The sequence below is a fragment of the Alosa alosa genome, chromosome 3 (genome assembly GCF_017589495.1).
Source record: "Alosa alosa isolate M-15738 ecotype Scorff River chromosome 3, AALO_Geno_1.1, whole genome shotgun sequence".
NCBI lineage: Eukaryota > Metazoa > Chordata > Actinopteri > Clupeiformes > Clupeidae > Alosa > Alosa alosa.
The window spans coordinates 18,120,057-18,146,329 of record NC_063191.1 but is presented as its reverse complement, the minus strand read 5'-3'; the positions used below and the strand labels follow the sequence as shown (position 1 = coordinate 18,146,329).

General features: G+C 45.8%; 1 protein-coding gene across 1 annotated transcript in view; it reads right to left on the bottom strand.

Annotated features, from left to right (window-relative positions):
- The window catches only part of kalrna (kalirin RhoGEF kinase a), a 148,391-nt gene that overhangs the window by 19,205 nt on the left and 102,913 nt on the right, over positions 1-26,273 (bottom strand). The window contains 15 exon segments of the mRNA XM_048238600.1: positions 7,849-8,095; positions 18,050-18,149; positions 18,885-19,027; positions 19,202-19,303; positions 21,017-21,207; positions 21,362-21,473; positions 22,259-22,351; positions 22,708-22,797; positions 23,158-23,227; positions 23,520-23,629; positions 23,861-23,927; positions 24,022-24,143; positions 25,000-25,182; positions 25,812-25,934; positions 26,145-26,260. Coding sequence (XP_048094557.1) covers positions 7,849-8,095; positions 18,050-18,149; positions 18,885-19,027; positions 19,202-19,303; positions 21,017-21,207; positions 21,362-21,473; positions 22,259-22,351; positions 22,708-22,797; positions 23,158-23,227; positions 23,520-23,629; positions 23,861-23,927; positions 24,022-24,143; positions 25,000-25,182; positions 25,812-25,934; positions 26,145-26,260 — 1,869 coding nt within the window.

Below are 26,273 nucleotides of genomic sequence, written 5' to 3'. Positions count from 1 at the left end.
AAGGAGGCGACCTTGTGCAAGATCATGTGGACGGCCAGCAGTTAGACATTTATAAACATGAGCACAACAGCACTATCAGCACAACAGTGCTATCAGAGAGGCCTCCCGCCACTGGGTTTGGTAAACAGAGCGTGGGGGGGGAGAGGAGCAGAGTGAAGTGCTGGCTTAAAGGAACATGGGCCTGTCGCTGCCGCTGTGCTGACATTGACCTGTGGTCCTCGTCATGCGTGTAATCACCGGATGAAACGCTCCTTTGATAGTATGAATGCGCGGCTTCAGGCTGTTTTCTCCATGGGCCTTTGTTGGGAGCCTCTATCGGTTGCCCCCCCCCCCCCCCCCCTCATTTTATGGGACACGTGTGCTCCACTTACGAGCGCGACCTGGCCCATTCAAACGGCCCAATGTTTTCCGGCCCTTACTGACAGTCTCCTTCTGAGAATTCACTCCTAGACTTCATCCTCTCTTACTCGTCTCTGCTCTTCCACACTGGTCCGGTCTCCCAGGTTTCATATCTCCACCACTCCCACTCTCTTCCCCTTCTTTGTCTGTCTTCTTTTCTTTTTTATCTTTCGGATTTTCAATCTCTTTATTTCTATCCAGATTTATACCAAGTCTTTTTTCTTTCTTTCTCTTTCTTTCTTTCTTTCTCGCTATTTCCTTATCTCTCTCTCTTTCTCAACGTTCGTCTTTGTCTGTGTGGGCGTCCCATGATGACCCCTACTCTCCAGCGCTGGCTGAGTGGGGCCTGCCTTTGTGGCGGGCACACATGACTGCCTCCTGAACAGCTCTTGAAGGGTGGTGCGTAAACGCTGTGCTCTGCTGACGGCAGCACCAGCCAGTGTGAGAGAGAGAGAGAGAGAGAGAGAGAGAGAGAGTGTGAGTAAGTGAGTGAGTGAGAGAGAGAGAGAGGGAGGGAGGAGGGAGAGGAGCCAGTGTGAGAGAGAGAGAGAGAGAGAGAGAGAGAGAGAGTGAGAGAGAGAGAGAGAGAGAGAGAGAGAGAGAGAAAGAGAGAGAGCACAATCTATGCAGAGTAAAAAAACAAAAACAAGAGTGCCCATCCTTGTCTGGCCAGCCATTAGCCAGCGCTAGCCCTGTGTACACACATGACAAACGCATGCACTAACTCCTGTTAAAACACACTCATTACCCACCTCAGTGCACTAATGAGTCAGGGGCGAGCAAGGGATGCAGGGGCAGAGAGAGGGATCTGTTTCTCATCCATCAGCGTGCCGTCAGGCTACTCACCTCCTAGTGACTGAGCATGAAAATCTGCTTGGCACATCATCTGCCCAAAAAACAAAACTGGCACTTATACTTTTCCATAAAGGGCCTCGGCCCACATCATCTGACTGTTTGCCGTAAAAACAACACTGGCACTTCTAATTTTCCATTCAGTCAACACAAGAATAGGGAAATGTTAACCTATGTAAAATTCCAGCATAGGTTGATACCAGTCAACTATATGTTGCAAGAACTTCTTAAGAAAACCATACTGTGGTTTTAACAAGTGATGCTACAGTACATTGCACAGAACAATGAACCAGAAGCTAAGCAATAAAAAAAGGTGAAACTGAGAGGTCCAAAGTTCAAATTCAGCTAGAGTCAGTTCTCAGTCCTGTTTATGGCACAACATCATTGTGTTTGGATTTTACCAGGGGAAAAAAATGTCAATATGGCAGCTGGTCAGGAGAAAAACAATTAAGTGACCGTGATTGAAATCCCTTGAGCCCCTCAGACTTAATAGCACCCCTCAATCAACCAGCATAATTCAACTAACTACTGTGCCAACGAAGCGCACTCCTCTCAGTCAACAGCAGCCTTCCATACATGTACTCAAGCGCGTCTCTGCAACTACGGTAGCATAGTGGTAAAAATGCCAGGGACTGTTTCTATTGAGGGTCTCCAGTGACCTAGCAACCTCGCCGAGGAGCAGACCTGGGCTCCACGCCTGTAGCTAATGGAGTCTCTCTCTCTCTCTCTCTCTCTCTCTCTCTCTCTCTCAATGATAGAGGCTGGAGGGCTTCATCTGGCCTTTGAAAGCTTTGTCCGTCCTGAAGCTTGAACTCACGCCACAGCCAACAGCGCAGACTGGGCCGTTCACCTGGTCAGTGTTTCACTGACATGAGTGCACTTGTACACAAAGCAGTGGAGACGTCTATGGCAGTTCCAGCTCTCCACTGTGGAGGGAGGTTCTTGCCATGTGTCATTTGGATGTGGGCTGAATACTTCAAAGCGACTGTGACAGTAATTGATAGTTTGCTTCTGATAACATCACACTTAGCTGGAAAGCATTCAGTCACTCTGGCTTTGAGTAAACTTGTGATAGCCAACCAAACAAAGACATCATTGAAAGAGGGCCATTATTATAAACCATTATCCATACTATTGAGAGGGGCATTCAGCAGAGTGAAATGAATCTTTAAATGATTTCACATGATCTCTTACTCAAAGTGGTGCAAAAGTACCATAGACATAATGTCAGTGATATTACATTTGTCTGTGTCAGAGTAAGAGTGAAAGTGGGTCAGTTTCCAATAACTAAAACAGATCATCCAAACGGAGAAGAGCCATATTTGAATGTCAGCCAGGATGTATATATTCTTAACTGGGTACACTTTATTTTTAATGGGTTTAATTTCCACTGTACCAGTAATACATGTGTACAAATAATATGTAGCTAATTTCCTGAAACTCAGATTCATGACAAGAGTTATAGATAATGTAGAAGAGTGAGTCAGACTTCCAGTAGTGTCCTTTTCTTATCTTGTCCAGAAATTAGAACCTGTTGACTGTCTTCGTCAATATATTACCATAGCATGACTCTGCCAGTTCTATAGCAACTGTCAGTCAGTCAGTCAGTCAGTCAGTCAGTCAGTCAGTCAATGAATGGAAGTCAGAGTGGCTGACAATGTCGCAAAGCAGCATTCCATTAATAACTGAAGATGACATTTACACACACACACACACACACACACACACACACACACACACACAAACACACACAAACACACACACACCAAGAGTATGAGTAAATGTCTACTGTACACATTCTATTCTTTTCCACTAGTTGGAATGAGGAATCACATTTCTGGGGCAATGGGAAAAATAGTTCTGCACTCAATCTCTTAACAACCTCCCCCTAAACCTTCCCCTAAGAGTCATCTTCAAAGAGGGCGATATAATGCGGCAGATGAAAGCGGATTTGTGACTAATTTGGTCTTCAAAGACTGCAGTATTGTAATACAGTAGTTCTGCTTTTGACAGTAAACAAGGCTATTGAGCACATGTAATACTGAACTTACACTGTGCTAAACTAAGACTATAGCTCAATTTGAGGGGTTTCTGCGATTTTGTACCACAGACTATATGGCAGTCCAATCCTCTACCGGTCAACAGCAGAGGTTATATTTCGACAAAATGGCTGTTGATGTAGACTGAGCTCTTGACCGTGGGTCTCTATTTATCCCTCATCATAGAGAGTTACTTCCTGTGTTAATGGGTAATACAAGAGCACTTTAGGTCATATTAGCGCACAGAGATTCCGAGGTACTCCATCTCTGATGTGCCTCTCTAAACAGAGTGGGATAAAAGGTGCACACGCGCGCACACACACACACACACACACACACACACACACACACACACACACACACACACACACACACACACACACACACACACACACACATTACACACACAAAAACACTACAATTACCAATAACAGCTGACAACTTATGTGTGTCGACAATATAGCCCATAGGCTAATAAATAATTCATTCAGTGCTGAAATGTAGAGTGCTTCATTGTGCCCCATATTTTGCAGTTAAGACTGGTGATTTTGGAAAGCTGCCCTATTGGAGAGCCAAAAGGTGTAAATAAACAGAGCAAGCACAACACAGCAACCGAATCAAATCCACTGTGCCCTGACGACTGAAGATTAAGGTAGTAATCTGTCACTGAGACAACTAAAACCACAAAACACACTCATGCATGTTACAGTGGTGAATTATCATATATTGAGCCTCAGGAAACTTGAGACTCAAGATTCATTCGCACAGGAGGGATAAGTCAGACAGCAGAATCCTCATTCAGACTTAGCTCTGGAGAAAAGCGAAAGCTGTCTCGAGAAGTTAAGATAACACATTCCTTCCTCACACGGCTCTACACTCTACAGTCCTGCCAGGTTCAGAGGGACCCAGCGTGGCCGGTCGAGCAAGTTCAGCAGCACACGCACCTGCGACATGGCAACAGCAGCAGCAACACTTTGCAGCGATCCAACCGCAGCAGGAACGCAAGTGCCTCCCGCTCTTCATCCTGGTCGCCGGTTAGCCGCTCATGGTCGTGGTCGCGGAGCTAGAGACAACAGCGTTGGGGAGAGCGCGACGGCAGAGAGAGAGAGAGACGCGGGAGGTGGAGGCGCTCCACTCACACACACGCACATACACACACACCCAGAAGAAGTCATGAATGGCTGGATGACTGTGGCTTGGAGCAGCCAGACACTACTCCAAGTTCAGGCTGTGCTACTCAACGAAAGGGGGAGGAGCAAGGGAGGAATATCCAACACACACACACACACAACTTCCAGCTCACACTGAGCGGATTAGAGAAAAGGAGGAGAGTTTAAGTGAAACAAGAGAGAGGGAAGAAAAATAGAGAGAGCCAGAGAGGGAAAAAGACAAAGAGAAAGAGTTAGAGAGGGAGTGAGAGAGGGAATGAGAGTTTGCGCGAGTCATGCCCCACCCCACCCCACACACACCCCACACACACACACACTCTACTGAACTCCGCTGACTGACCTTAAGACACAGCTCTCACATTGTGTAGGAGGAGAGCAGTACATATGCGTCACAACACAGAACCGTCTGTGTCTCACTCTTAGAAGGATCCAATGCACACATTTGGCTGATGTGACAACTCAGTCACCATCATCCCATATGGCTGAGACTTAAAGATCTGCAAGTGCAGCGAAGAGAGTTGATAAACAACTCTGCACAGCTTAACTCAACCTCACTATCTACAGAGGAATCTTGTGACTTGACACATTCCTCTCACCGAGGTCTAACTTGATTGTGCACCTGTCGAAACTCCACCTGTGCACCTGTCAAATTCCAATAGCATTACCTGCAGCTGGAATACTTCCCCTTTACTTAGAGCAGATAAAGCAGTTATCTAAAGGATGCAGTTAGACTGTTCTGAGGCAACGTCTGTTTGCAGGCAAGATAAAAATCACATCATCAAACAAAGCTTGTAAGAGACTTCTATTCCTTCTTCAAGTTACATAGAAGTCCCTCTTGTGTGGAGTGGTCAGAATCCAAGGAGGGGAACAGTGCTCGGAGAATCCCAGCAGTGTCCGGGACAAGGCAGTGGACCCGCGCAGACAGCAGTGCCCTTGTTTCCAGTCCACACCAATGTGGCGCAATAAGCCCGAGAAGACACAGCATGAGAATGGCCCCATGTTCTTACTCCGATCAACATATACTCAACTTGTGTACAATCAAACGATCAACATATACTTAACTCGTATATATACTCAACTCCTATATAATCAGAAGATCAACATATACTCAACTCGTATACAATCAGAAGATCAACATATACTCAACTCGTATACAATCAGAAGATCAACATATACTCAACTCATATACAATCAGAAGATCAGCATGTACTCAACTCGTATACAATCAGAAGATCAAGTTTTATGATTGTTTTTTTATTTCAATGCTGTTGACAATGCAGGGATGGGACTGGTGACAATGCTATGCAATGTATAGGTTTTGAACAACTGCTAACCTAGAGACAGACATGTTTTACATATATAATTCATGTGTCTCCAGAACCATTACAATGTTAATTTCACAAACTCACTAAGTGCAAAAACCTTAACTCTCAAAAAGAGTGCTTTTGTGTAGATAGAAGTCTAAGCTTTATGGGCCTGATGATCATAATGTGTTAAGCCTTGTCTTAGATAAGAAAACTTCAAAGAAAGTTTCCATTGAAAAAAAGTTTTTTTGTCCAGGACCAGCAGAATATGTAACAGACTTATTCTGTGCATTTCTAACCTGCTGATATCATTGCATTGCAAATACCTTGGTACAACTGCTGGCAAAAATATGAACGGTATGTATTACTTCTATTTCCATATTGAACCACTCCAGAAATAGAGCCCAGCCATGTTTTGCATTCTACCACGGAAAGACCGCGTTCACTCCCTTCAAAGAGGCTATGCGTGGAGAATACCCAGAGGTAAGCAAATGAATGCACACAAACGCAAAGCATTTCAGTCATGCACAAAAAAAACACAAGTGAAACACTGTCTGAGATACTGTCTGGGATATGGTCTCTTTTAACTGGGAACTCTCACTCATTTCTACTGATGAACCTTGATTGAGAACAGGGAGAGTCTTTTTTCGGTAAAGAAAGCAGGTGTCATCTTAATTAGTGAGTAGAGTACTCATTAGAGACGGCAGAAAGGCTTTATTTTGGCTTTATTTTTCGTTAGAAAAGCCAGCAATCCAGAGACATCAGGTAAATGAATTGCAAATACGCACATTCCTATGAGCCTAACTTACATTCATGTGAAAAGAAGTCTATTCGTTTTTTTTTTTTTTCAGAAATGTTTTTCAGAAAATGTTTCCCGAAAACTTCTTGATAACCATGACGTCTCGTTGAACATGAGGAACATTTCTCAGAGATTTCTAATTGACACCATATTTCTTTCGAAAGACAAACCATTGGTTTTGTCTCTAAAGATGGCACAAAATAGGGGATGATGTTTCAAACCCAAACACAGAGGATGTGGGAAGTAGAGGAAATTCCCTTGGACAACAGCAAAGGGGTCAGACGCACCGAGATTTCACACAATTGCCAGAGATTTCACCACATGGCCTATCGCTCAGCCCTTCACCCTGCTGAGCACTAGTGACCCTTAGCCCCACCAAACAGACACAATCTCGGACACCAGACTGAATAAAGGCGTTGAACTGACCCAAGAAAAGGCTCATATACAGTATATGAGCCATGTCATCCAGTAAGTAGAGTAACTCACTGATAAGTTAATATATCCACAACGAGGACATCAAATTAGCTTCTCAGTAATTTGGGTTAAAAATGGATATCGATGAAGACATAATGATATTGTGAAATGAATTTATTACTAATAACACATAATCCCTGATTCTAATAAAATAGGTGGCGCAGTATAATCAGAAGCAGAGGGGGGAGTCCATAAGGGATTCATCAGTGATCCTGAGTGCTTGTGGTGAAGAGTGGAGTGTCTCCTGCCATTACCAAGAGTGGGCAGTCGGAACAAGCCAGGCCTCTTGCGCACACTCGGGCAAAACCACAGAGCTTCTGACCTCCTCTCGCTGCACGCCGGAGAGCCTGCGAAATGTCAAGAGCTTTTCAAGAGTGCAGAGCTCCTCTCCGTCATGCTTGTCAGACTCTCTGGGGTAGTTTGGATGAATGCTGCTGCCCCCTATAGGCTACCAGTGAAACATCTTTTCTGTGCCACATAAACAATAGGTCTCCCAACCTGCTATGAGACTTAAAAACACCTACAGCCTTTATTGTTATTACCATAAGTTTATTAATTCCAAATGAAAATCACATGACCTTTGAAAACATCATTTCAGCACAATATTGTCCCTTGGAACTTTTTGACGGTGTTACAGACAAATAACATCAAAACCATCTTAGGTGTAAAAAACTGCCGATTATAGTGAGCGAGACTGTGTAAGACTTGGCTTTGGCTGAATTGATTTCCATTTCAGGTGTCTGGTATCCATTTTTTGAACTCGGACAAATCGCTGTGAAACAAGGGCACGAAAGGTGACCTGTGGCTCTTACCTTTGCCAGCGGGGAAGAAGCACTCCATCTCAACGCTGCTACGTGAGTGGGAGATGCACAGAACGCTGCTGGGCACCAAGCCCTCCTGCGGGGGGGTGCGGTCAGTGGTGCGCACCAGGCACCAGCCCGGCCGGTCGCTCGGTCGCTCCAGCAACTCCACCGTCTGGCCCGTCTGGATGCTCAGCTCGCTCGTGCAGCCTGCTGCAAAGTCCTGCAGGACCACGGTCAGCTCGCAGCCTCCAGACAGCTGGACAGGAGAGAGAGAGAGAGAGAGAGAAATGTCATGTCATCATTGTCTGAAAAGTGAAATGATATGCCATTACATCCAAATGAAAGAGACCAACTTTCCAAGTGGTTAAGTTTTTTACAGAACAAAGCATTCTAAATTTCATAATCAACATAATATTCTACACAGATGAGTGGCCTTAGACAGAGGCAAGGTCCCTTCTCCACTTCCCATTAGATATGGTGTGTTTGCAAGATATAACTGACATTTTTGGTATTAGATATTGTATAATATGTAACATTTTGTGTGTAACTAAGAGTAAGAAATACTGCAATATAATACAGACAATAATTATTATTTAGGCAATATGGCATGAGAGAGAGTGGACTTAGTAAACAATATCCTCACATCTGTGATTTGGCTGTGGGCATGAGTTACAACAGAGTTCATGTGAACTGTGTATCGAGATGACTACGGGAAACATATGACTAACACCACAGAACATTTGATGAAGCCAAAAACCCTCCCTGTTGCTCAGCCTGCTTGTGATTTAGGCAATTAGGAAATAAGGCCCTAATGCATGACTCCACTACAGTCTCACAATTCTTTTTCAAACACTTGATCAAGTGATCAAGTGATACAAATATCTTGGCGTGCTCCTTGATTCTCACCTCACTTATAGACAGCACTTCCTAACAAACTCAATCAGAAATTGTATGTTTGAATAGATCAGATCAGAACATATCTGTCACTTTCTGTCTCAGGAACCTACAGTACCTACTGTACCTCTCAACAATATCCTACTCTGTCTCCCAATCTGGTGTCTTACCACAAAGGAAAATATCAAAGAAATAGCCAGACTCCACAACAGAGTCTACAAGATCCACAATAATCTTCCAAATTGGACTCGGCACTGTACTGCACTCACACATTCAAATGCCATGAGTTTTCAGGACTACACAAACAGCCATGCTTATTACATGCTTTGTTCAGATTCAACATAGTAGCCCCTCATCAATTCTTACTACTCTTGATCCAGCACATAACACACGTCTGGAGCTAGATCAGTCACACAAGTACTTCTTCCAACACTTGCCTACAAAAACAGCTATAGTCAGAGATCCTTTCTTCATACACCAATATCTGGACAGAGCTCTCCTATCACATCAGAACCCTACCATCTATCACACATTTCAAAAAATGAAATGCATACAAACACCTTCTCTGTGACAGTTACACCTGTAGCCATTGACTTATTTTCCATAACTGGTCAGACTGGTCAAAAACACACCGCTCAAATCCTCTCCTCTTTGAAGGTCCAAGTATTGTAGCTGTCTGTGTGGCTTGTAGCTGTTGTGTTGTCTTAATTCCTGTTTGACGTCCTCTAACTATGTCTTGTCTTGACTGCTTTGTTGATACAGTATGATCTGTAACGTGTCTGTTTTGTGCAGTGCAGAACAGGAACCTGCTGTAACCTGCTGTTTTCAAGGCCCAATTAACTGTAACTGCATTGTTACTGTGAATCCTTTCCTGTACAAGAATGAAATCAAATTAAAAATAGGAAAAAATACAAAACAAGCTGACAGGGACAACCTGCTTTAAGGGGAATCTATGTGGCTTTACAGTGTAAAAAAACAAATTGAGGCTACATGTAAGTGTCGCCCCAGTCGTGATTTTATAGCATATTTCACTGGTGCAGTTTAATTAATAAAATGTTAATTGTTTACAAAAGTTTTGATCTCATGGCCATCCCAGAGAGTGTGACACCACATAAAGAGAGACAAATGGCTTTCCAAACAGTGAGAGGATCAAGGCAAGTTGTGGTCATTCAGGTGAAGTCCCTATTGGACCGTGAGCCATCCTCCCTTCCCTCTACAATTACAGTTACAAATCAGCTCCACACTGTTTCCCCCCTGCTGACCGCAACTTTGGCGAAGACAGAGGCCTACACGGCACGGGGAGAACGAGCCTTCCAGCAGCTCCATGTGTGCATGAACCCAAGCAGGAAGCTATGAAAGACGGAGGAATAAAGAATATCTTAAGCCTTAGGAAGAGGGATAAAAAAGAGAGATAAGTGTGAGAAGTGTGGATGAAAGGATGAAAGGATGAAAGGAAAGGAAGAAATACACAGTAAGGGCTGAGCTACACCAGGCGCGTAACTTAAGCGTTCCGTTCGCGACGCGTAATATCCATTTTAAATGAATGGTCTATTTTTTTCGAACGTACGCCCCACTGTCACGTCTGGTGTAGCTACTTCCATTGATTATAATGGAAGCTAATTGTTGCAGCAGACGCAACGCGAACGGAACGCTTCAGTTACGCGCCTGGTGTAGCTCATACCTAAGAGTCAAGGCATCGGCATGAAGGACAGTGACCGGGACTGTGAGTAGGAGAATGACAAAGAGACAAAAGTTTTAGGAGAGAGAGCATTTTAAATAGCTATTACAGGAATGGCTGAGCCGTCTGGGCTTTACCCTGGCTGACCCGTCAGCGGGGTGAGGTACGATGCTCCCCTACGGCTCGTCCTCTTAGCCCACCCACCGAGCTCCCGGGGCTCTGTGAATCATATGGTGAGGGGGCCATCACTCTCCCCACCCCCTCTCCTCTCCATCTCTCTCTCTTCCTTTCCTCTCCATCTCTCTCTCTCCTCCTTTCCTCTCCTCTCTCTCTCTCTCCTCTTTTCCTCTCCATCTCTCTCTCTCTCCTCCTTTCCTCTCCATCTCTCTCTCTCCTCCTTTCCTCCTCCTAACCTGGTCTTACCAAATGGGTGTTGGCTCTGTCCTCCAGAAAGCACAGCTGGCGCGTTACATTAAAGCTCTGTTTCGAACAATACGCACACTGTGCAAACATGAGGCTTCATTATACAACCATTTCCACAGATAATTAATGTTGACAATATTCTCCAAAGAACAAATTGGAGGCTGTGCAACAAAACCACCCTGAAAAGCGTTCTGTGTGTCTGTACCGGCAGGCATTATAGGGTAGGGACTAACTTTGGACCTCAGACAAACATTAATGAAACATTTAGTTCCCATAAGAGTCACAGAATATAAAGGTAATGTGTCATGAGGAATGTGTCCAAGCTTTCACAAGGAAACGGGCCTTGAGATTTGAAATGAGCTTTGCGGAAGTCTATTCCTGGTTATTCTGTGAATAAACCAAATGGATGTGCACTTTCTCTTCAGCGACCTCTGCCAACTTGCCATTTATTGACCGACTAGTGCACTTAAATGTAATATGTCATTCATACGTCGACTCTTGCCTCCTTTATGTGTGCACTTGATTACATAACTTCATGACTGTTTGATCTCATTAAATTGATATGCGCTCAGAAATTGTCTGTCTACTTTACGGTGGCACGCACATCTAGTTTGATAGATTTGAGAGGAGGCCCGTCAGACCCTGCTAATGACAGCCTGTGTGTGAGGTAGAGCTCTTGAGTCGAGAGGTGTGCAGAGCAGTGCAGTGCAGTCGGCCTCAGGCACCCAGCTGTGGAAGCCATCAGCACTGGCGGTGCAGACAGCCGGCCTAGCGCCTTCCTGAGCACCTGCTTCCACTTACTACTCCAACATGACATCACCTCTGTTTACTCTCCAGGGAAAGAGAGAGAGAGAGAGAGAGAGAGAGAGAGAACGAGAGACAAAACTAAGACAGAGAGAAAGAGAGTGAAGGAGAGTGAAAGACAGATAGCAGGCGTGTGCAGTGCTAAGAGAAAGCCTGCAAGCACACACTCTCCTCCATTAAGTGAATACCTCACACAGATCAAATAAACAAGTGAATTAACAAGTGTTCTCTCTTCATGCTAATGGGAAGTGCACACATCTCAACTGCTGACATCACTGAACAACAAGTCACACGATTAGACTCATGTTTCCCCATAACAGCACAAACAACAACAACAACAACAACAACAACAACAACAACAACAACAGCAACAACAACAACAACAGCAACAACAACAACAACAACAACAACAACAACAACAACCTGGTCTTATTGTATTTAAGGGGAAGGACCATCCCTTTGTGACAGACAGAGAGAAGATCAGATTGTACAGTGAGCAGTCTGGATGTAAAATGCAGTGCATTTAATAAATGCGCCAGATGAATTAAGTTGATTTAATTAAGGCTTCACAATGGCACCCTGCCAATTACAGTAACAAAATTAAATTCTGAAATGAAATACTGACCCCCCTGGAAATTGGATCATAATTTATGCACAGTGAATAATAGAAGAAAAAACATTCAGAGTGCCCTCATTTCCCTTAGCATATGAGGAACTGAGTCCAATTCCATTATGAGGGAAGATCACCACATGGCAGTCAAAAGGACATGCTCAAAATAACAGAGTTACACCATAGTCTTTCCCACCCTAATCAGCCAGTATGGAAATTGAGGTGGGGGTGTTTTTGAACAACATTTAGGTCCAAGTGATGAGCCTAAAGCTAAATCTAAATTCTGACTCTACAACAGCAGTTCCACAACATACAACTACAAGACTCAGAACAACTCAAGAACAAGCTCAAACTGCCTCCAATCTGGCATTCCTCTCAAATCACTAGGCTTCTGAAATAATACACTGGAGATGGAATCGGTTTCCACTCTATAGTGGAACAAATGAAAGAAAAATGAGAGAGTGAGAGTGCGTAGTCGACTATGGATTTAAATGGCACTCCCCAAAATATGATTGCCCAGAGAAGAGTGGGGGAAAATGCCCATGTTTCCAGTACCTCATGGCGTGACGTCTAGAAAGAGTGTTTCAGTCATGGGGGCTTTAAAGAAAAAAGTTATTTCTGTCTCATCTCAATTCAATTGGTTGGAATGTTTGCCACATGGGAAATGGAACATAGACATAGACAGCTACTTGAAAAGAGAGGGAACATGGCTTTCGTATTTTAATTATATGCAGCAGTCTCCTTTAAGTGAATTTAAATTGTTATAAACTTAATTCTAAAATAGGACCAAAGTAACAATTAGAAGTGTCATTTCAAGGTTCCTCTACATTGAGACCTATAATAGTCAATTAGCACTGACACAAAATTGTGTGAGTCTCTTCAAAGCTCTTTTGAAATGGGCATATGACATGGCTCAGTGTACATGAAGAGTAAGGCTGTCTGTCTAATGATAGGCCGAGACAGAAGATGGAGACACACAGACACAGACACACACACACACACACACACACACACACACAGACACAGACACAGACACACACAGTGAGGGTTTTTATCACTCGGCACGGATGACCCACTGCTCAAAGGTGAAACTGAAAGGCTTGTTCAGAAAAAAAAAAAAAAAAACTTGCATGCCCTCCTGAAACAAACACCAGGAGCAAAACAAAATACACCCCCCTCCCCCTCCCAAATAATCTTGAATGCAGCTTAGGCAGCGAACCAGAGTTTAATTAGATTGCACCTCTCCACCTGCGCAGGTTTGTTTCTGAAATGTCAGTGGTGGACAGGTATAAGCCAAAGCAGCAGATGGGTCCAAAGCCCTTCAGACCCCTAACAGCCCGACAACAAACAAACACACACACACACACACACACACACAACCCCTCTACCCCATCTGCCCGTCTCGGTATCAGGTCACCCAGAGCAGGGCAGAAAGGCCATGTTGCCATGCAACTCCCAGCCCCTGAAGATGAATGTCTCCTCATATCCCCTCCAGAATGGGCACTGCCCACATCAAACAACACAGCGACAAATCCTGTGGTCTGATCCCTCAGGGCTAACCAGTCCAGTGTTGTGTACACACTGCAGTGTGTCTATCCTAACAATAATCTAGATCAGGTATAAAGGTCAAAAGCTATGGTACAATCAAGCTATGGCAACTCAGAAAATTGAGTTGAAATGAATAAATTGCCAGTAGGGAGAAAAAAAAGCATTAAGTAAATAATGACAGTGCTGTGGAAGAGAGGCGTTGGAGCACGGTAATATAAGAGTCCTTGAGCAAACATGCCACTGGTTGACCTCATTTTTGTGCGCCCCGGCAGGCCAAACCAAACACAGACCATCAGCTCGGCTGCCCACTAGATCCTCTCCTGCACCTCCACAACAATTTCAGAAACTTTAGGACAAATCCTCTCTAACAACTATAAGCAAAAATCAGGATGATGCAGTAGTGTGTGTGTGTGTGTGTGTGTGTGTGTGTGTGTGTATGTGTGCAGGAAACAGAGGCTGTTTAGCATGTGTTTTTTGGTGAGTGTACTCTCTCCAGCATTATCTCTCTCGGAGGGCTATAATAGCCTGTTTCCTGTGCCGGCTCCTTACCCCTACGTTTAACCATTAATCTGCTTCTCAGCTGGAACTCCACAAACATGCTACTAGCGCTGGACTGCCCATAGCACACATTCAACTCAATCTGCATGTACAGTATAGGAAGCATAACTGCAGATCAACAGAAAGATATACGATTCAAAAGTTTTTTTTTCGAATGAGAATGCACTTACAAATTAGCATGTGTTTTTAACATGTCATGGTGTTTTGACTGAGACATGCTTCATTAAATCTCATCATACCAAAACTAGACAGTTGCTCTTAAACTGTAGGCAAGAGAGGCAGAAATCAGGCAGCACATTTGTTATGCTGACTTGCAGCCTCATAAAAATTAATCTGCGACACAGACAAGCCAAGTGCCTGAGAAAACATCTGTCTGGACACCTTCTTTCCTTTCAGCGTGACCAAACCGAGCTGGTAAACAAAGCGTCAGACACTGAATATAAAACACTCACCTTGAGTGGTCAGCACACAGTCTTTATGGAACCGTTAGGTTAGGAAAAGTTAATCTGCTTTACTTACGCGACTGCTCCCTTTGAAAAGTTTAAAGCTCATCCACTTTGGCATGGTGACTCTTCTTTTGGCTTTTCCCCCCTCTCTCTATCTCTCTCTCTCTCTATCTCTCTTTCTCGCTGTGCGCTTAGAGCGGTCTAAAATCTGCTCCCAATTGGCTGAGGGAGCAAACTGCTAAACACATGAGGACATGTGTGTGTGTGTGTGTGTGTGTGTGTGTGTGTGTGTGTGTGTGTGTGTGTGTGTGTGTGTGTGTGTGTGTGTGTGTGGGCATACACGCGCGCAGCAGCAAGTGGGATAAAACCTGACAACTTCACACAATCTGCCTGTGAGAGACCTTCACCTGTAGTCCCAAGTCTGCATGTGTGGTGTGTGTGTGTGTGTGTGTTGTGTGTCTGTACGCATGAGCCAGTGAAAGTGTGGAGCTGAGAGAGAGAGAGAGAGAAAGAGGGGGAGAGACAGAAAGAGTGCAGCTAAGGCCAGCCCTGCCCAGCCCTCCTTGGAGGGAGAGACAGAGTAAGAATCAAAAAGAGAAAGTGATAGAGAGAGAGAATTAGAGACAAAACACACAATACGTGTGCTTGTGTGTTTGAAGGTGGGGGTGTGGTGGTGGGAGAGGAAAGAAGCCACATCTCTTCACCCATGAGCACGAGGGCAATCTTGTGACTTCAGGATGGAGCGGCAACGCTGCGAGAGAAAAGGTTCATTCTAGTGGGCCGGAGTGAACAGGCTAATGGATCTGATTTCCTGAGGTTACTCTAACCAAGGCTCAGTCACAACTTTGGTGAATGAACAGCACATGTTTGTGCTCTGTGGAGTGGCCGAGGCAAGCTCTCTCTACAATAAAGACATGCACTGCACTCTGGCTACGTAGAAACAAACAAACACACACACACACACACACACACACACACACACACACACACAATGCATGAAGATAGCATCAAACAGCGCCTGTCTATTTTTGCTCAGACAATGACGCTCTAATACGGCTTAAGATTTTCAACATGTTTTTCTCCTGAAATGCGGCCGCGGAGACAGAAGGGGTGGTGCCGTCTGCAGCCGGCAGGAAAGGTTCACCCATAAAAGTGTCTCTCCCCTGGCTGCTGTGCCACCAGGGCTATGGTGTGGAACAAGCCCCGCAGAGCAAGACAGTTGCGCCAGGAGACAGACAGGGGGAGAGAGAGAGACGGCTAGGTCTGGTCTGAGGCTGAGGGGGTTGGAGCTGCCTGCTTTGGTGCGGCATGGCAGCACGTCAGCCTGGACGCAGAGTGGGCACATGGAGGGTTTGGAAGGGGAACCAGGTCCCAAAAAACCCCCTCCTTTACAAGACAAACAGCAGCCATGTGCGTATATGGAACAATTGACATAGCTGTTCTGGTGGAGTAACTACAAGTGGCTTGGGTGAAAAAAGGGGAAAATGCTAAAAAAACAAACTGCTAAATGACACCTAAAACAATTTTTGCCTGTAGTTTCTGGATAGACATGTGATTTAGAAACATAGCCTTGTGTACAGGGCCCTTGCTTTTCAGAGACTGCTGTAGCTAGACTGGGTTCATTCACAATGCGCTGTAATTACTCTAACAAGCTGTCGTCAGAAGGATAATTGTTACCTCTGTGCCTCCAAATGCCAACTATCCACTACCAATCCTCAAAATAAAATAGAGGCCAACACCCCCACTCCACTTCAAATCCAAGCGGATAAATAAACCACTTTGTTCCCAGTGACAAATGTGCCAGCTTTCAGCCCCCAGCAGGATCTAGGAGTGTCAGCATGAGGCGAGAACATCAAATCCATGAGCTGAGGAGGAGAGCACAGAGAAAACAAGCTGCTCACGCCTCCCACTCTTCTCATGGACTCCTCAACGGAATAATATTGTTTCTCTGATTATGACCCTCACGCACAGGCACAAACACACACTCACAAGAGGAGGAGGAGGGTAAGTTGAGGTTTCAGGGAGCTGTAAACGTTGGGGCAGTGGAAACACTTCTGTGTGTCTAGAGGACAAGGAGAGACAAGAGGGAGGGACAGACAAGGGTTCATACATCCAGTCTCTACTCAGCAAGCAACAAGGAAACACACACACAGGCTGTGCGTGCACACACACACACACACACACACACACACACACACACACACACACACACGGACGGATGGATGGATGGACTCACTTCCCCTCACTTGCTCTCTTCCACCCCATTCATCACAAGCTTAACTAGGCCCTGTCAAACTCTCTGGCCAGCTCGGTCTGGGCGCGCGCAGCCAGGGTGACATTTAGCATCGGGGCAGCGTGTGGGCGTCTGGCCGCACAGCGAGAAAAAGGCCACGGCGGCCCCTCACCTCAAGTGACCCCTCTCTCTATGAGGCTCTCTCCGAGCAAGAGAGAGAGACTGTGGAAACTGCCGGAACCTCACGCCAAGATCCGCTGCTCTGGCTGCCGGCCAGCACAGCTCACTACCAGAGGGAGGCATCTGCCCCAACGCTTCCAGGCTCTCTTCCTCACTACAGGAGGGACCCGTCCCTTAGATAAGAGGCCCAACACATGGCGCATCAAACCCCCCACAAGTGTAGCTATCACAGGGCCAGTAGGCATTTACGAGATACGTCCTTATGAGAAAACAGAAGTGGAGAACGGAGGCTTGATGATAGACCCCAGGAAGAATAGCTGCTGCTTTGCAAAAGATAATGGGGATCTAAATAAATAAAACAAACAAACAAAGCTTACTGTGATGTGATACGGCTGCTCATAGTGCCTGTGAGGGCACATGCCAGCGCACAACTTGAACAGACTTTTCATGGTGCCATTACGTTCAGTTTTCTCATCGCCAGCTCTAAACTCAGGAGTCCATTTCAGAGGGCAGCTGCTGTTACAGAGCAGAGGTAGAACCCCTGCTGAAAACAATGAGCAGGGCTGGGAAACCCTGCTTGTGGCACCTGTCAATCATCAATCACATGACTAGCAGAGGTGGAGCCTCTAATTAACAATTAGACCTGAGGAAAACCCACTAAAGTAGTTTACTTTGATAAGACAAACATGTGTATGTGTGTGCCATATCTTATGCAAGAACCCACAGCTAAAAGAAACAATTAATAAACAAACTGTTTATTAATATATAAATATTGACATTTTCATTCTATGTCTAGATGAAGCGGGGCGAGGTTCATTAGAACCCAGCTCTCCTACCTTGTCGCTGTCCATAGTGTTCTGTGAGGTCCTGGAGGCGATGGAAATGGTGTCCGGCTGACTGCTGCCATCACCCTGGCTGTCATCATCTCCTCCGTCCCTGTGACAACACATACCACACACACGAGGGTTTTAGATACACATCATCATGTCAGATAACGTTCTCTACTGGCCAAGGTTGAGACAAAATAACAACCCAGTCCATGGTAAGATCACGGCTAAATATTTGAAATTCAAAATATACGGTTCACAATCAACTGCCTACGTTTTTAGTGTAGTGTAGTGTAGTGTAGTGGTTAGTGTTTTTAAGAAGCAGGAGTTTGACTGAGTGTAAACTTTGCAGTTTAAGAGGCAGCACTCTACTGTGGACGTGACTTAGTTAGCGGTGATTCAAAACAAGCCCTGTACTCCAGGCAGGCAGGGGGAGTCCTGTGGTGTGATCCACTTTCCACTCCGCTGAGCGCTGCCAACGTTTACAGCTCTCCTTTTCTCATCTCAAGATTTGAAGGATGGATATTGTTGATTAGATGTAGTATACTTAGAATATCCTACAATTTTATGGCTTTAGCAACACAGTATATCTGTAGGACACTAATGTGGAGGACTGGAATTGTATTGTATGCTTATTGTAGATGGTTGATTTGGTTGGTGATTGGTTATTTCCTTAATCATGTCCCAGTTTAAAGGCCAGACATTAAGATTAACTTCATTAGTGTGGGTATTTCTGCGTCTGTCATAACACATGCTCCTCAGGAAGCCTGACTGGCCAATCAAGACTGCTCCCCCTGTGTGTTCTCCTTAATCTGCAGCCCCACGAGTGCTTGCCCAAGCGCACCTCTTGCTGTTGTTGCGGGGCTTGGCAGGCGTCTTGGGCATGTGGAGGGGCTCCTTGAGCGCCCCCTTCAGGTGAACCGTCCTCTCCTGGATCACCTCCCGAATGTTCTTGATCCACTCCTGCTTGGCCTCGATGCTGGACGCCTGTGAATGAGGTCAATGCATGTCAGGAAATGAAACTGCCCATTTTACACTCCTACATGTCGGGTGTTTTTTTGCTTATAGGAAATGTAGTCAGCAGCTTCACCGCAGGGACACATGCTGACGCACAGTTTTCTCAAGGACTGGAAAAATAATTTTAAAAACGAGTCGCGTTACCTTGAGGACGGTCTTGTTGTCGGACGACGGAGTTCGTCCAGCCCACAGGGCAAACTTGCAGGGGTCCCCCTCAATGTGCTCCGTCACACCCAGCTCAGAGGTCTGTCAACAGAGGAGCACAGAGAGGATCAGCTTTCAAAACTCCCACCTCCTCCACAACCTCCTCCAACTCCACCACCACCACCACTACCACCACCTCCTCCAACTCAACCACTGCCTCCTCCTCATCACCTCTTTTGGGGCAGCCGTGGCCCACTGGTTAGCACTCTGGACTTGTAACCGGAGGGTTGCCGGTTCGAGCCCCGACCAGTGGGCTGCGGCTGAAGTGCCCTTGAGCAAGGCACCTAACCCCTCACTGCTCCCCGTAGCCGCCATTGTAGCAGGCAGCTCACATAGCCGGGATTAGTGTGTGCTTCACCTGTGTGTTCACTGTGTGCTGTTTGTGTTTCACTAATTCACTGATTGGGTTAAATGCAGAGACCAAATTTCCCTCACGGGATCAAAAAAAGTATATATACTTATACTTATACCTCTGGAAAGTTTGGAAGCAAACTCTTTAGGCCTTTCATCTCCACAAACCCATCGATTATCTTTCAGAATCATTTCAGGGCAGATCTTCAAAGCCCGATATTGTGTGTGGGGTGGAAGACAGAGCATCAGGCAGTATCGCCTAATTAGATATGGAGGTGTCCTTGGTGTTCTCCGGTTCACCCCCTCTCCTCTGGCGGAGCATCTTTCCAGGACAGCCGTCACATGAGCCAAGCAGCTGCTCTCGGCCGCGTGCAGATTTATTCATAATTAATGCATGAAGACCGGCCTTAATCCACTCCATATGCCCAGCTCCACACAGCACAGTCTCAACACCCAATCACTACCCACACACTAAACACAGGGAGCACGCTGGGCTGATACACTACACTAACCAGCTTACATACATACACACATGTGAACACACAAATACGCTTAGCATACATAACAAAAGAATATATCCAAAATATCTCTGTTTATGAATTAACCACATGAAAGTGAAACAAAATATTCATAGCATTACTACAAATGTACATCCAGAGATATATATACATATCTATGTGTATTCCTATATCAACCCTTACATGCTACATTAGTACCTACGGATTGAGATTGAGTCTAATGGGGTATTTTGGAGGGAGCCCAATCTCAAACACTCATGCATAAATTAATAATGCACCATGATGAGGGAAAGTGTGGATAAAACAAAGAGCAGAAGAGTTCAGAAAAGAGATGTAGAGAACCTAACCACAGAAGACAAGAGAAGTAGAGGAGGAGAGAAGAAAAAGAAGACAAGAGAGAGTGTGAAGGGTTCAGGTCCCAGGCGGAGAGATACAGCTGGCCGCAGATCAAAGGGAGAATCACTGGATGGCCTCCACCCCCTGTGCTACAAGCACAAACATCCCCCACCACTCCCAGCAGCCCCCACCCCCCCGTGCTCTCACAGCCACCCCACGTGATTATGCAGTTTGCAGCTTCACGTTTTTTAATTTTAACGCTATTCATCAGGCTACAGCCAGTTGGTGTATAGTAACACCCAGGTCACTTCTCCAGAAACCCAGAGGTTATGGCAACACTTCCCGGCATAAGGGACATATGTTCCTAGACACGCTGGGCATTTTTTGCAAAAAAAAAAAAAAAAAAAAAAAAAAAAAGACCATGACGCTGGACAGAAATAAAACAAAAGAGCAGAAGATATGTAGTCCACCCACAGGTCCCACGCATGCCTCAAAGGGAGAATCACTGGATGGCCTCCATACGCACACACAGCCCCCCCCACGCACGCACCAGCAGTTTGTTCTTGTAGAGGTACTTGGTGCGCCCCGCCGAGTCCTTGATCTCCTTGCTGAACACCAGGGAGATCTCGAAGAGAAAGAGGTGGCGATCGCGGCCCTTGCGGATCAGCGACTTGGGGTCCCACACCTGGAAGGTGTCCTGAAGGATGAGCTCGCCTTGGACGTCCAGGTTCTCATCGAAACCTGAGGAGACAGCAGGGGTGGACAACGCGCATGACAAGCAGCCATTTCAATGGATTACAGCATGTGGATTTCTCCTGGTGTCGAGAGGAGAGGTATTGATTGAGGTGATTGAGCTAACAGCTTGAGTTGGGTATACTTATCACGTTGTACGTACCTTCCAGCATGCTGACATGCATGGCATCGTTAGCCCTCTTTGGAACGCTCAACATCACCTCCAGACCATCCTTAATCTCACCCTTACCCTCCTCACAACAGGAGAGCAGCTCCTACAAGATACAGAGAAACAGACAAATAGATAGATAGATAGATAGATAGATAGATAGAGAGATACAGGGATAGAAAGAGAGAGAGAGAGAGAGAGAGAGAGAAAAAGGGAAAAGGGTAGAGGTAAATGGTTACGGATCATAGATCAGTATCATCCCTGTCTAGAGTGTTTCTATCTTTTAAGTGTTAAGACATACTGAGCTTTTGCACTTTGCAATATGTCTCCTCTATATCTGAGGGCTTTGCACATTTCTGTCTGGTTCAATGCAGCGTCATGCATCCGCTTGGCAGGAGCGTCATTATGTAGGACAGCTCCCACATGAACGCTGGGAGAGGAAAGGATTGCTGCGTAACTCCTCGTGCCCTACGCAGGGAAGGAGAGATGGGGTTGGGAGATGACTTGCTAGGCTGAGCCCGGCCCGGCTCTCAGGAAGTTTACGTCTCTGGAGGTTGGACGCAGTGGACGGGGCAGTAATGAGGCAAGCGCCTGTGTGTGTGTGTGTGTGTGTGTGAACGGAAGGGTGAGCATCTGATGGGAACTCATTAGCATGGAAGAAGGTGCCGGAAAAAAACATGTGTAAACAACACCATTTAGGGCTGGGAGAGAAAAGCAAGAAGAGTGAGAGGAAGAGAGAAAGACAGAGAGAGGAAGAGTGTGTTAGAGGAAAAGAGAGAGGAAGAGTTTGTTAGAGAGAAAGAGAGAAAGAGAGAGAGAATGCTTTGATGTGGTGGGAGCCTCTCAGGAGAGGAGGCTAATCAGCAGGCTCCGGTCTGAGTGTGGGTATACCTTCAGGAGGAGCTGGTACTTTGTGATCCGCTGCACGGGCTTGATAAGGTAGGAGGAGATGGAGTTGGCCAATCCGTGCCTCTGCTGGATCTCCTGCAAACGGCAGCGGGACACGGTGAGGTGTGAGAGGGGGCTCGCGGCATGTTTACACTGACACACAGCCTGGCCTACTTAGCTTAGGCTTTTGGATGACGTTACACTGATAGTGATCATAAGCGTTTGTCTTTGAGAGAGAAGAAGTGTGTCAGAGTACTGAGTGCTGCAGAGAAGTTTCACTGCCAAGTTTATCAGATTATTAGCGCCATCTACAGGCTAAGAGACAGAACTTTAAAAAGAAAAGAAAATCATGCACAGAGAGACATATTTTACAGACATCATCTCATCATTATTAAGTCAAACCAGGTAACAGACAGATTGGATAGGAAGTACAATGTTTTTGATTTACTTACGTCAAAAAAGCTTCCAGCATGTTCCAGGATGAGTTGACTTGAGTCTGGTTTATTTTTACAGTAACTGACATACATATTGAATTTGTCAGCCTGGAAAACAGAGCGGAGTGATTTTCCATTCAGGGATTCAACATCTGTGCTTTACATACACAAACAGCCTCCTGACAGCATAGCTATTCAATCTAAAACATTTCTGACAGATTCAAAAAAATGCTAAAAAATATACTAATGCACATAATGTAACCACTAAAATGAGTAAATGTTATCTATTTCATCAACTTAATTTAACATACAATGACATATTTCTTCAGTCATGCATTTATAAACCTTTATTTTAACCCTAGATGTTCATTATAATTTGCTACTACAGCTGCATTAGAGAAACACCAGTGCTGTTTTTCTATGTGCTGAGAGGACCGCTCCCACATCCCCTTCAGCGGTGTCTCTTACCCATGTGACAAAACAATGGCCCACGTCCTCCGGCAGCTGCTCGTAGTTCACCAGCTCTTTAAGGAAAACGCTGCACAGAGCCAATCACAACACGGCAGAATGCAAATGAGCTCTAATCACAGGCGGGGCCGATTAACACATCACACGACAGACATGATCACAGAGGCATTTACATGGATTTACATGCCGGGCTGAAAGAATGATACCCAAATCTGCCTAATGTATTCTTTGTTTTATGCAAGACGACACAATGATTAAATATGTAATTGTGCACACATCACATTCAAACCACACACAAAAGCCCTCGTTAGATAACCCTGTTATTCATTTAAATAAGCACGACAAGGCAGCGGTGGCCGTACTTGTTATGGAAATCATAGATTTCCTGAATATTCCCAAAGATGATGTGCTCCTTGTTGACGATTCCTGGTGGGGTCTCCTCCACTCCACTCGTCATCTCCCAGTGGTACGTCTACAAAGGAACAAGAGGATGCCCAGCTTAACTTCCAGCTTCACTCACATCCTCAACCAAGACCTTAATCAAGTTTCATCTTAATAGGGATCGGGCTTGCATTACAAAACGCTGTCGAGAAAATGCTGGTCTCAAGTGCGGAAGTGCTTTATCGGTCGAGAGCCAATTTATCAGCTTTTACGCTGCTGCATTTTTTTTTAGCAAAGTGATCAAATGGAGGCTGTGTCTTACTTCTAAACATTCGTGCAAATCCCTGACGTAGGCCTTTTCCGTTTGAAGCAGCTCCGCCATAATGAACCTGCAGAGGAGAGGGAAGTTAAAAGGAGGCCTATTCCATCCATGCCTAACACATGCCAACAAACTCGAGGTCAGTAGGGGCTGTCTTTGCTCACTCTTTCTTGCGGGCAGATTTCCTCTTTTCCTCGTTGACCTCATGGTTGGGGTCGCGCAGTTTGACCTCCTCCTTGTCCGTCAGGCTGGCAGGGATAATGTCCAACTCCAAGTCCTTGTTATCCTACAGAGTGGCCCACATGTATCAGACTTCAGAAAAAAACACCTTCCCCTTGTCCTCAGAAACCCCAGCGGTGTCAGCATTATGACTACGACAGCTACCAACTACACCTTTCTTTATCCCTCTAGAAAGAAATCAATGCTTTCCGCCTCTGTGCAATGACAAGGTTGACCGCATTTAGCTGGTGGTTTTGTCACTATTACTATAGGGTCACTGCCCCCCTTGTCCCAGCTGAGCACTGTAACAGCCTTGGGGTTCGATTAAAGTTTGTTACTGGGGGAACTGAGCAGTAATTGGTTCAGTGAGAGAGAGAGAGAGGGGGGGAGAGAGAGATAGATAGAGTCTCTGAGGGAGAGTTAAAGTGTTGGCTGCCGGCGAAGGTGACCGCAGGGGAGAGCCCCAGTCCTATGAACTGTGAAGGAGGTTTCTGAGGGTGGGAGCCAATCTCCCATAGATTCAGGGGCCATATTGGCATTACTTAAGTATGCATAAAAGTGTCCTCTGGCTTAATGAGCTTAATGACACAGGGCTGGGAAATGTCCTTTTAGTCGCAGCAGGAGAAAAGACAGTGTTTTAACACATCTAGATTTATGAAGGGTTTCCATTTGGCATTCACCTCTGTACATTATTACAAGGTGTTTATACAGGGCCTAAACCAAGGAAAATGTCTGCCTGAATTTGTCATTAAGTGCCTTTCGAAGCCATTGTAGTCAGTATAATCATCTATTTCCAAACCTTCAGGCACAATGCCTAGGACATCTAAGTGTGTACGTGTTTATGAATGTGAGTGTGTCTACATGTGTTTGTTTTTGAGCTTGTGTGTGTAAGTTTATGTGGGTATCAACGTGCGTGCGCAGACCTCTGCGTTGATGCCGAGTGCCTCCTCCAGGCTGCAGCGGTACTTCCCGACGCGGAGGGAGAAGTCGCGGTAGCGCTTGTCCACCGTGGTCACCCACTTCTTCAGCTCGGTCACGTGCACGTGGCCCTTCTCCACGAAGCTGTCCGCCAGCTGGATTAGTAGCTTCACCTTGTCCTTGGTTTGCTGCGGCAGACCATAATTTAAAAGAGTGTTTATGGGCAGACGCTGGGTAATATGTTTGTATGTGTGTGTACATGTGACTGTGTCTGTGTGTATGTACAGTGTGTGTGTGTGTGTGTGTGTGTGTATGTGTATGTGTGTGTGAATGAATGTGTGTGTGTGTGTGTGTGTGTGTGTGTGTGTGTGTGTGTGTGTGTGTGTGTGTGTGTGTGTGAGAGAGAGAGAGTGTGTATAAGTGTGTGTGTGTGTGAGAGAGAGCGAGAAGGAGAGTGAGAGAGAAGATAAGAGAAAGAGAGAAAGCGAGAGAGAAGAGAAGAGAGAGAGAGGGAGTGTGTGTGTGTGTGTGTTTTAATCATCTCTAGCCCCCACAGGTCTGATCTCTAACCTTGGCCTGCTGACTGGGCCACTTTAATGGATGAGCTCATGGAGCGGTTACTGCGGGCCGATGCGTCACCGGCCGCACCACACTGATATCCATCACAGGTGTGTGTGTGTGTGTGTGTGTGTGTGTGTGTGTGTGTGTGTGTGTGTGTGTGTGTGTGTGTGTGTGTGTGTGCGTGCGTGTGTGCCCCTGGGAGGAGGTAACACCCCGAGGCTTCCAAACAGTAGCAGGCGACCTTCGGCTCCGTTACCTTGGCAGAGACGCGGAATTCCTCATATTCCTTAAGCAGCGCCTGCGTCTTCTCCGCATTCTCTCCGGGGGAGGTGTGGGTGGACAAGAAGTACTCGCCTGTTTCCTGGATCCAGTCGAGAGCCTGGAGGAGATCAAGAGACAAGTGGCCCCTTTGCTTATTCATCTACATCTTATCCACAAACGAAAGCTGCATGTCAGGGCTGCTTTTCATAAATGACACTGAGAGAGCACACAGGGAAAACGAAACCCAGGAATGAGCCTGGCTGGACTCTGGGGTCAGATTTTTCAGTCCGTGAGGTTTGGAGACCGGACACTACTCTGGCCCGCTCACCTGCTTCGTGCTGCGCTCAAACACCACGTACTGCTGACACTGGTCCAGGCGCCGCTTCTTAAGCGTCCAGAAGTGGAGGACACGGTTCTCCCTCTGAAGCAGTTCGTTCAGGATGGCTACAAAAGCACG